We start from the raw sequence: 12,325 nt of genomic DNA on the forward strand, positions 1-12,325 counted from the left end.
TGAATAGCAGTAACACGTTAGAAGTATAGTACCCAACTTTCCTTCTTCGTTAGTGTTGCTCCATGGAAAAATTTACAACATACGTACGTCCACTTTATATCGTCGCCATTTAAAAAGTGTTGCATAAGAGTCGAAGCAAATTTACCAGAACCAAGCAAGTAAAGGAGCCAATCGAAAAAAATACGAGGCGTGTTAGAAACGTACAAAAACCTTTATTATTTCAAAAATGTGCGTTTTGTTCATTCACTAGCCGTTCTTTCACTGGTTCTCTTTACCTACGTAGCTCGTATATAATGTAGGTATTCATTACCGACGAATGATGTAAATAACACTGAGTGCTAATTATTTTTACTACTACCAAGAAAATTATAATATCTAAGTACCTATTAAGATTACGACCTAGACGTAGACCTCCGACATTAAATGATTTTAAATACTTCCGATTATACGACTAATTCACTACAAATAAACATAGTCGTCGCCGTCGCAGCTTAGCGTTGTTTTGCGAGTCTGACTGAGGTGCTACTACGAAACTCGAAAAATCGAAGTTCGTATTTGCACCGTCCTTTTCACTCGCGTATTAAATGACATAAGCGTCAGCGGATGGCAACATTTCTTCGTACTAATAATACTAATATTATAAATGCGAAAGTGTGCGTGTGTTTGTATGTCTGTATGTTTGTTCGTCTTTCACGTCGAAACGGAGCAACGGATCGACGTGATTTTTGGCATAAAGATAGTTTATGGGCCAGAGAGTGACATACCTATAGGCTACTTATATCCGGAAAAATGTGATAGGTACGAACGGTATGATACGGACTTAAATTTTCGAACTTCATATGTGAATCACGCACAGAACTAGACATTTCCTATAACTGACTTTGTACTATACAAATTGCAAATATAATTAGGTACCTACACGTATATTAAGCAATTGGTAATTTTGCTTAATAAAGTAGTTCATGTGCGGAACCGTGATTTTGTAATTATTCGTTATAATTACCGTTTTCATACATAGAGTTTAGGTAACAAATTTACTGAACAGCGGCTTTTATATACTTAATTAATATTAGTTGTAACATGTATGACTCTACAAAGCAAGTTATTATCTTGTTTTTGTAACGTGACCATTAGGTGTGTAAATAATTAATATTACGTAATACCTAATTAATATTAGGTATTACGTAATATTAATAAGCTTCACAATGGCAACAAGAATATTTTCACTAAGCATCTATCTAAAAAATAACAATATTTATAATAATATTTCGTGAATGTTTTGGATTCTAACCTCAACTTAAGTACTTAGGTACTTACCTACCGACTACCAAATATCTTATCTTTTTCTTGGAATTGCATTTTCACATCATTTAAAACCATGGCTGGGCTCAGGCCTCTTTCTGAGAATGAGAGATTAAAATACTTAATAATAATAATAAAAAATACTGCCATATAAAACATTAGTTACCTAAGGTGCTTTGGGTAATTCTGTAAACGGGGTTATTCCATTTATTTAAAATTTCTCCTAAACGTGTTGATGTTTAACCACTAGCAGCACTTAAATGGACGCCCCATTTACCGCTCCTCGCGTCTCTCCAGATGATGCGAGGCGCTGACATCGGTTGGACGTGCAATATATATTTTTTGGGTCGAGTGCATTTTCGTGCCAAAAAATTAAATACGAAATAACCCCAACACCGCTAACTCTAAAACCTGATAAGTTACAAGATTGAACTATTAATGTTATGACAAATAATCGTTTTTTGCGAATGACTGTGTCAGTCTAAAAGGCCTAGCTATAGTTTAAATTTTTTTCCCGAATTACCCCTTTAGGGGTTATTCCAGTGAAGTGATTCCCGAAATAACCCCAGCTTACTTTAGTATGGTAATTGTCTGAGGTATTCAAACTTTCAACTTTTCAAGATTTACATTTTTATTTTTGTGTGTAAGGGGGCCAACCTCCATCTATGGACCCAAGCCAACCTTACCTGCCCGTGGTGCACCCTGCCGTCTAACAGACTGGTTCTGGCAGCTGCTGATTGCGGCATAGCGCAGCCAAAATCGGCACAGTTAAGTCCCCGGGCCCCGGATGGGCTGCAGCATCGGCGGTGCAATAAACTGTGCCCTACGATCGCCAACTCGCATGCCCAGTGTGGGGATTATGGGCAAACCCCTACCAGAATGAAGCGCACGGCAAAGAGATGGCCCCCAGTTCCCGGTCGCCCCGCTATTCCTTGCCATAGTAGCGTTCATGGTAACGTTGGGGCTACCTAAGTAAACTGACCCTGTCTACGTAGAGCGGACGGACTTTTAGGACTCTTCTAGCGCAGTTGGAAGTGGAGCTGGAGAACATAAGGTGGCATATTCAGGAGTTAAGTGAAATACATAGAGAGGGAGAGGGCACCATCATCTTAGACTCGGGCCACCTTCTGTACTTCCGCGAGGATGATCAAACATCACAGGGTGGCTAGGGTTCCTTGTTAATAGATCCCTCTCTAACTACATTAAAGAGATCTCCAGTGTGTCGAACAGGGTAGCGTACCTGATACTTCGGCTATCAAACGATGTAGCATGAAGTTTAATTAGTTGCTTGCATACTTGCTTCTTTGAAATGATTATGGTTCACGCGAGCAAAGCATGCTCACTTGCAAGCTTGCTTAAATGTTTGCTTGCATGCTTGCTTGCTTGCATACTTGCTTGCAAGCTAGCTTAAATGATTGCTTAAATGCTTGCTAGCATGCTTGCTTGCTTCATTGAAATGTTTATGGTTCACGCAAGCGTAGCCGTGGGTAAAAGCTAGTTCAAAATATAAAAGTGACATGGCATTTCTAATTTTTTATTTACTTACTAGTATATTCCCGCGGCTTCGCTCCTCTCCCCCTAGTCTGTTATTTGGGGCGGAGACAAACTACAATCCACACATCAAAGATCATAATAATCTGTCCAGCTGTTCTCGAGTTATAAATGGTGTAACTAATCCAGCTTTGTTCTATAATGTATGTAGATTTAATATTCCTTTGCGGCAAATTTTGAGAACCACATTGCGTTTGTGGGGTTATTTCGGAATACAGAGATTGAAAAAATCTGTAACTATGGATATTACTAACGAAATAAAAAATAAAAATGAATGGGGTAATTTCAGCCTAAAAAGAAATATGAATCTTGAGCCAAATTATAATAAAGTCCTCCTTTCAATAACACGCAGAATAACCCCGCTATATTCCGAAATAGCCCCTGTGCCAAAAAAATAAGTTACTAGTTTTTGAATACCAATATTTCCATAAATCGATCATATTTTAGAAACTCTTTTATATAGTATATAAGATCGATTAGTGGAAACGACAGAAATATCCTAAGACTTTAAATATAATGCACCAACTCGGAGTAATTAACGAAATTACAAACGTCATGTCAACTCATCAAAAATCCACGTGGAATTACCCCAAAGCACCTTACTGTTTTTTAATAACCCCCAACTGTTTGAAACTTAAAACATAATGCAATTTTTCTAGATTTCCGGTCAAGTCCATTTAATAGTAGATTGTTCAACAAGGGACTAAAACAAGCCATAACTACACGATATAGTTCGAGTGGCAGTATAGTTGTATAGTTTAGCGTTCAACACTATACTTTTCACTTTGAATGCGAGGAAAAAAAAAACAAAGTTTTGCTCAAAATTACAATAAGTACCTATTACTTTTTCAAAAGGTACACTCGACTAATGGACAGGCCATCTATTCAAGTTTCAAAAATGGAAAACATGAAACATGAATGAAAAATGAGAATGGAAAAAAAAAGAAAACAAATAAATGCCCGAAAAAAACGCCGACAAAAAACCGCCGCCAAAAAAAACAACTAAAACTAAAAAAAAAATATGCACTACTAGCTGTTGCCCGCGACTTCATCTGCGAAGAATTCGTTTATCCTATCCCTCGGGGACTATGCTGATTTCCCGCAAAATTAGCCTAAGTTAATTTAGTATAAGTACCTAGTAATATTTTTTTATCTAAGCGTCGTCGGAGTCGGGGGACCGCTAAGGTTAACAGGGAACTAAAGTACACAGGTTGTATTTTTTAGGGTTCCGGAGCCAAAATGGCAAAAACGGAACCCTTATAGTTTCGCCATGTCTGTCTGTCTGTCTGTCTGTCCGTCCGTCCGCGGCTTTGCTGAGGGACTATCAATGCTAGAAAGCTGTAATTTTGCACGGATATATAAAAAAAAAATTTTTTTAGGGTACCTCCCATAGACGTAAAGAGGGGTAATTTTTTTTGCTAATACGATTTTTCGATTCAGTTATTTGTTTGCAAAATATTCAGCTTTAAAGTGCAAATTTTCATTAAAATCGAGCGTCTCCCCCCTCCCCCTAAAATCTAAACCGGTGAATGAAAAAATTTGAAAAAATTCAGGACGGTAGTAAATATATCAAACTTACAAGGAAAACTATAACGGTTAAGTTTTCTTGAGAATTATTAGTAATTTAAGAGCAAATAGAAGCCTAGGTATAAAATATACCTAAACTTGGAATATTCCGTACAAAATACGAAATCCTTGGAAAAATATTACTTAATGTTTTCGTAACGGCTACGGAACCCTATTTCGGGCATGTCCAACACGCTCTTGGCCGGTTTTATTAAAGATCCCTAAGTTGTACTGCTCCGGTAACACTGTCCCAGGAAGCAGGTTCCATACTTTAGTCGTGCGTGGAAAAAAGTTTCGCTTAAAGCGGACGGTGCTAGATTGCCAATCATCAAGGTGGTGAGGATGAAATGACTGACGCCTGCGCAAAGTACGGTAGCGAAACTTAGCTGCAGACAACATGTCGTGTCTAGTTGCATGTGTTTGTCCCTCCTTCACGCTATTATGGCTAGACAGATTTAGATTAAATTTGGTAAAGACAGCCCGATGTCTGAAGCTATACATAGGCTATTCTCTTTCCCGATATTCCCACGGAATCCACGCAGCACCCCGAAAGCTTCTTAACCCCTAAGTCCAGAGAAATGCAATTCCGTACTGATGCTCCTCATACAATGTTCTATAAGACCATGATGTAATTTTGGGAATTTTCGTGGGAATTTAGTAAGTTTATGCGAGCAAAGTCACGGGTAATGGCTAGTAAATAAATACAGTAAACACGTGGCTGGCACGGAAATGCGTTAATAATATGTTTTAGGTACTTATCTAACTTTGATAAGTCGGTGCAAGCAACCTCACTAACCATCTCATCACAACTTACAAATTATTGTGTCGCATAGCTTGGGAAAATTAAGCTTTCCGGTCGAAAAGCGAACAAATAGACCTCTTTTCCTAAAGCAACAATATATCCTCGGGAGTACTGCCTACCTACTCATTATTCTTATGAAGACGTATAAGTCTCACAATTCATTCTCTCTATGAATCTTTGAATCTTTGTTACATCATCATGACCCCAGCCCACGTCCCACTGTTGGGAACAAGCGTCATCTCAGAATGTGAGGGCTTGAGCCATAGTTCCCGAGCGGGCCCAGTGTGGATTGGGAACTTCACACATTCCATTGAATTGTTTCTAATAATAATAAATATCATGGGACACTTGACACCAACTGGTGTCAAACTAAGCAAACCTAGTCTCAAACTAAGCAAAGCTTGTACCTACTATGGGTGCTTTTCGCAGGTTTCCTCACGATATTTTCCTTCACCGTAAAGCTCGTAGTAAATTTCGAATGTAATTTCACAGGTGAATTTTGAATAACTCAGAGATGCGAGCCGGAGTGTGAACCCACAAATCGTAACCTGATAATTACCTATTACTGATAATGATTGTTTACATAACCTGAATAAATAATTGTTAATCACACGTCGTCATACCTACACCATTTACTCAGGTGGTGACGAAACGAGGGTCTATCCAAGATATAACTATCCTAATCCTTACCCTTTCATCATCGTTCTGGGGCCCATTGAGCCTCATATCCAGCATCTGCCTGATCTCCTGAGTCACCGCCTCTTCCAACGGCTCGCAGCGACGGCCGAAGCCGTAGTCGCGCATGTAGCGAAGCGTGAATCGCCGCTGGGTGTGCCAGAAGTAGCCGTCCGTGAAGAATATGCCTGAAACGACGGTGTTGGGGGCTACTACGAGATTCGAAATCGAAGACGTATCGTACCGTCCCTCTCACTCTCCTATTTAAATAATATTAGCCTCAGCGGGACGGCAAGATACAAAGTTCGAATTTTTCACTTCGTTTAGGGCCTGTGTAAGTAAGTAAGCAGTCTAGGATTATCATATAGGTATATCCGGATTTCTCTGGAATTTTGACGTTTCCTCGGGACTTTGTTTGCCTTTTTAATTGGTTTAGGTTAGGTATGTACCTACCTATATTAAAACGTGAAATGTTGCAACAGTTAGTGTCACGACTTTTCAGGTTCAAATAATTCAAATAAAACTGGCCAAGAGCGTCTCGGACACGCCCAGGATAGGTTTCGGTAGCCATTAAGAAAAAAACAAGTTATATTTTTCTAAGGATTTCGTATTGTGTGCGGAATCTTCCATGTTTAGGTATGTTTTATACCTTAGGCTGTTTTTAACTCCTAAACTACTAATAATTCTCAAGCAATCTTAGCCGCTATAATTTTCCTTGTGCTAAATCTGTTATGTTTGCTTATCTGTGGGGGGAGTCGGTGTAGTAAGAGAAATAAAGATTGTGATTTGTCTCATTTGCAAAAGCTAGTTTTTATTAAGAAAACCCTATGACAACATGGTGGCAGCGGTTAAATAAATCGTTATTCAGATTGTTCAGATAAAGTAAATAATTCAGATATTGCGAAGGAACATCGGAGTCATGAAATTCAGGAAAAATGGAAAAACCCGACGAAAATAATGGCGCCAAAGGAGAGGATCGGGAATCGAAATGCCTGCGTATTTCACCTCCTGGCACATTTAGCTTTGAGCCTGAAGATTGGGAAAAGTATAAAGCCAGATTTGTAAGATACATGAGCTTGTCGGGCAACGATAAATTAGACGATAACGACAAGGTGAATTGCCTTTTGTATTCTATGGGGGAAAAGGCAGAAGACATTAGGTAGGTATAATTCACTTCGGAACTAAACTCGGCTACACAGATTTGCTTTTCAAGTTTGACGACTTTTTTCACCTAAGAAAAACATCATATATGAGAGGTACAAATTTAATTCAAGAGTTCAAAAGGAGGGTGAAAAGCTGGCACAATTCTTGACAGACATACACAAACAAGCACTAAAATGTGAATATGGTGTTCTGAAAGAAGATCTAATAAGAGACAAAATTGTTATTGGAATCAGCGACAAGTCAGTAAGCGAGCGACTTCTGTTAAAAAGAGATCTCACATTAAAAGATGCAACTTTAATATGTAGGCAAGCAGAAATTCAAAAAGAAGAGAGCAAGATGATGGGAATTTGCTAAAGTGTGTAGATCAAAGGGTGTTAGAAGGGTAGATGATGAGGAGGTAAATAGAGGGACCACTCATGAGGTTAGTTTATGTGAAAAGAAAGAAGACTTTATGATAGATGCACGCCAGAATACTTCAGTATGAAGTTTTCAAATTTATCTAAAGACATGAAACTAGCCATCCACATGGTCCACATTCTTATTTATGAAGCGACTAAGGAAGATAATGATAGGGCCCTTCATGAAGTACTTAAAAGACTTCACAATGCAGGTATAACTATAAATAAAAATAAGTGTTTATTTGAGGTTGAGGAGATTTGTTATCTGGGTCACTTGATCAACGCTAGTGGTATAAAAATTGATCCCGAGCGAACAAAAGCTATCAGTAACTTTAAATAACCAAGTAATAAAAATGATTTATTGAATCAGGCCTTACTTTGCGGAGGTCCATATCAATGAACTAAAATAATTTCCTTGTTTACCCGCGACCTTACGATAGCTAAGCTTATGCAAAATATGGGTGAGCAAGGAAATTATTTTAGTTCATTAATAAAAATGAGTTGCTTCAATTTTTAGGCATGGTCAATTTTGTAAGTCGATATATTCCAAATAAATCAGAAATTTTAGATCCATTGCACATTTTGTTAAAAGAAGATCAAATGTTTGTGTGGGGCCCTATTCAGACTAAAGCATTCAATGAAATTAAAGAAAAACTGCAAAATGCTCCTACTATAGCGCATTATGATGTGGATAAAGTAATAATAATCTCAGCAGATAGCAGTTCATTTGGATTAGGGGCAGCTCTGATGCAAGAAGATAGGGCAGGTAATCGATCAATTGTTACTTACGCCAGTAGAACACTCACAGATGCTGAAAAGCATTATGCACAGATAGAAAAGGGAGGTATAGCCTTGGTCTGGGCTGTAGAAAAATTTAGAGAATTATGTTTTGATCATACATGTAATATTAGAGACTGACCATAAACCCCTTCTGCAGATATTACACACTAAGCCGCTTGATGATTTAAGCTCTCGGCTTTTAAGATTTAGACTTAAATTGAGTAGATTCAATTATGAAGTCAAATATATACCAGGAAAGGAGCAGGTAGTGGCCGACGCGCTGTCGCGACAGCCGCTGCCTGATTGTGGAGTTTCAGATATGGAACAGGAGGAGAAGGGCAACATCAACATGATAGTGTTAGATACAATACCTAACGAAATGTTGGACAAAATATATATGGAACAGGGTAAATGTAACATATTATTATGCACAGGTTTCAAATAACTTACTGCAAATGGATGGCCAAATAAAACTCAACTAGGGGTTTTTAAGAATTACTATTAGTATAAAAATAGTTTCTCGATTGAAAGAGACCTCCTTTTGTATTCAAGAATAGTTATACCAGAAAACATCCACAAAGATATACTGCAAAGAATTCATGAAGGCCATTTAGGTATCTCTAAATGTCGAGAAAGAGCAAGGCACTTGAAAAGGGCAGTCAATTTGAAACTTTAACCTGTAATCATGTTGTATAATATTTTAGACTCACCAAGTCTCTTCCAGTAAGACCGCAGCCTCCCAAGAATGATGTCCATGCGGCCATCGAACTCCTCTCGATTCAGCACTTCCTTAATGAGAACGGGATCATTGACGATCACAGATGGGATGGCTGCTAGGAAACAGCCCACTATGTCTGTTTTGTATCGTCTCCCTAGCCTTAGGAAGGCTTTGGCAAGATTGTTTGGAGCAAAAGCTTGAATCACGAAGTAAGCCCCGTATATAGGCAGGCTCGGAGGACCTGGGAATCGTAAAATCAAAATGAGACAATGCAACAATCTGGTCTTTAACTGTCTGTCTGTGCGTCTGTTTTTGTGTCTGCCTGTGGCACCGTAGCTCTGAAACGGGTGGACCGACTTGAATACGGTTTTTTTATTTGAAAGCAGGTTTTTTGGTTAGGTTATTCGGTCAGTTGTGAATCTACTCGTAGCAAATGAATAGATTAGGTAGGTACCTACTTCAAAAGCTTATAATTATAAGGAAAAACGGTTTAAATATTATCAATTACAATAAATCACAATTAGTATGATTATTATGACATTGTTTAGTATACCATTGTTTAGTATTGTTTGTGGTACTGTGCTGAAATGAGGACTGTTAGATAACGAGACCAGTTTGTAATGCGTTTATCTGTTTTGTGTTAAGTTTCCTGTCATAATCTTGAATATTATTAATATAAAGAAAAACCAAGGCTTTAATATGAACTTATAAACTTTTATTTAGTTACATTCGCTTGGGACTACCTAAGTACACTTAGAGAAATTTGGGAACACAAACATAGATATAGGTACCTACATCGATAGAAGGTTAATATGTGCAAAGGTATAAGTAGAAGGTTATACTTAGGTCATTCACGATGACGCGCGCCGTGGTTCTTATTACAATGTCATTAACCCCCGACGCAAGAAGAGGGGTGTTATAAGTTTGACCGCTATGTGTGTCTGTCTGTGTCCACCCGCTTAAGAGCTACGGTGCCACAGACAGACACACAGACATACAGACACACAGTAACACATAGCGGTCAAACTTAAAACACCCCTCTTTTTGCATCGGGGGTTAAAAAGAAGACCAACATCCATAAAAATACTTATTATACTTAGTAAAAATATTTTTTCTCAAATATTTTCAATGTGAAGTACCTACAGATATCGGCCAGTTACAGTTTTTTATATGTATACCACTGAGTATACCCTTAAATCAATCAAATTCTGATACCAGGACGGGACCCTATTTACCATGGCCTAACCATATTGTTGACAGCTCATCTTACGTTGGAAAATAATTTCTATGAAAACTTAATTATAATTGTAGAATAGATGTAGTTTCATAACCACTGTTTATTACCAAAAACTACGGCTTGAAAATTAGCATTCATTACAAAGATACACCAGATCATACATGCCCTGATTTTAGCGTGGACAGTCTTTATCTATCGAAATCTGTAAAATAAGTTATTTATATAGTGGTTGAATTCAATTCTGGCACTCGCCACTATACACAAAATAATCACCTGTGCGCCGTGTTCTAGAGGTAGGTAATATTTATCTGTATTTGTTTATACCTAAACAAAAAATCCACAAATTGGTTCATCATCATCATCATCAGCCGGAAGACGTCCACTGCTGAACAAAGGCCTCCCCCTTAGAACGCCACAATGAACGACAACTTGCCACTTGTATCTGTTATGGGCCAAGTGAAAAATCGGTTATTTTTCATAATGCCAGGGCACCTACCAAGGTTACCTAAGTATATTACTATTACCAAATATCTATGAAAATCTGTAAGTAAAGTCAGTTATCTATAATTGTTGAATTTTATAAGTTGTATAATGCCCTTATTAACCACTTGGTCCATGACATATCCACCGGTACTGAATTGGTAAGTAAAAGTCATCTTACCTGGTGGGAAGTTGTCCGGCTTCTTAAAAGCATTATTGTACATATACATGAGAGCTCCAGGAATGACCAATGTCGCAAGTATTAGTAGCCCAATCATCTTTGATTCTGAATGCCCTCAAACTAAAGTGTGACGTCTTGTACCACGCGAGTCCAATAACTTTGTGATAAATGTTCTCAATACTCCACATTAATGATAATGTCTACGCTTTATTTGCAAGCATAATCTACAAGTCATTTAAGGTAAGTGTACACTGTTTTTGCATGTTAAGAAATATTAAAATGCCAAAAAATATTATAGTATTAAGTAAAATAATAGTATATTTTTTATGGAGGGACTAAAATAAGCCAATATATACCCGAATTGGTTAGCCACCCAAGCTTTAGAGAGGGTGTCTATTTATCCGAGGGTTTATATTAACTTTTAGTCTCGAGGTGAAAACTCTATTTTTCATTTCGATTGCGAGAAAACGCTTTCTGTGAAAGAATTAATGCGTTTTTTATTCCTCCAGAGCATAAAACTTTCATAGGTTTTTAAATAAATCTTTCTAGATTTCGGGGGCAAAAGATTATCAATTATGTCTTTTGCTCTGCTCGACATCATAACTTTCACCATCACTTGACGACATTGTGAGAATAATCAATTTATTTTAATCGTTTATGATTTACGCTCTACAACAATTTCAAAGTTATCGCGGTAAATATTTTTTTCCAACCAGACATATATACAGGGTGGATTTCGACGAGGGACCTTTGCGGAACTGGCAGATAGTTCAACCTTAGCACTATATTTCCCCCATAGAAACTATGGAAATATATGTTACCGTTTTCAAGTTATAGCCTTTTAAACATTCATACCAAAAACTACTTTGTGCCAACCCTAAACAGGTGGCTGGGTCAATGTTCTTACTTGTAAACAATCTTTAGACGTCAGGATATTACGTTAATATGTTGCCATTTGTCCATTCCTAGGTCTGCGTGCAATGCTAAATAAATCGTTGCAGGATTTGCAGAGGTGATTGTCTCTGGAGTATTTATGTAATTTCTTAGTTAATAATTCTAGATTAGATTAGATTTTTAGAAAAATATGGCTCTGTCCATTGGAGGCCACTCACATGACATGACATGACACTGACATTCACTCAAATGTACCCAATCGTCATAAACAATTAAAGAAGATAGTAACCTCTTTCATCATAAATAAAATCTCTCTGTTTACCTACCTAAACTGATAAAAAGGTTTTAGTTCGTTAACTCGCTTCATCAAATTATTTTCGAATTAATTGAAATTGTTCCCTGGTTAATGAGCAATTCATACAATTGGCTGTCCTTGTTTTTTTTATTTTATTTTGGTTATCGTCAAAAAAATCAATACTTAACAATATTTGACGGATATTGCGCTGAAGTTGTAGTAATAGGTTGTCATAGGACTCTTCATTCGCCGAGCCGAGATAGAATCAACGCATTTTTTACA

General features: G+C 37.6%; 1 protein-coding gene and 1 pseudogene across 1 annotated transcript in view; one reads left to right on the forward strand and one right to left on the reverse strand.

The window, feature by feature from the left end:
- The window catches only part of LOC141427374 (probable cytochrome P450 304a1), a 102,519-nt gene extending 91,509 nt beyond the window's left edge, over nucleotides 1-11,010 (reverse strand). The window contains exons 1-3 of the mRNA XM_074086721.1: nucleotides 10,855-11,010; nucleotides 8,949-9,197; nucleotides 5,912-6,084 (exon numbers count right to left, since the gene is read on the reverse strand). Coding sequence (XP_073942822.1) covers nucleotides 5,912-6,084; nucleotides 8,949-9,197; nucleotides 10,855-10,951 — 519 coding nt within the window. The 5' untranslated portion in view covers nucleotides 10,952-11,010. The remainder of the gene's footprint in view (nucleotides 1-5,911; nucleotides 6,085-8,948; nucleotides 9,198-10,854) is intronic.
- On the forward strand, nucleotides 6,832-7,414 carry LOC141427127 (uncharacterized; annotated as a pseudogene).
- Nucleotides 11,011-12,325: the final 1,315 nt, after the last annotated feature.

Source organism: Choristoneura fumiferana, chromosome 4, assembly GCF_025370935.1.
Source record: "Choristoneura fumiferana chromosome 4, NRCan_CFum_1, whole genome shotgun sequence".
Lineage (NCBI taxonomy): Eukaryota > Metazoa > Arthropoda > Insecta > Lepidoptera > Tortricidae > Choristoneura > Choristoneura fumiferana.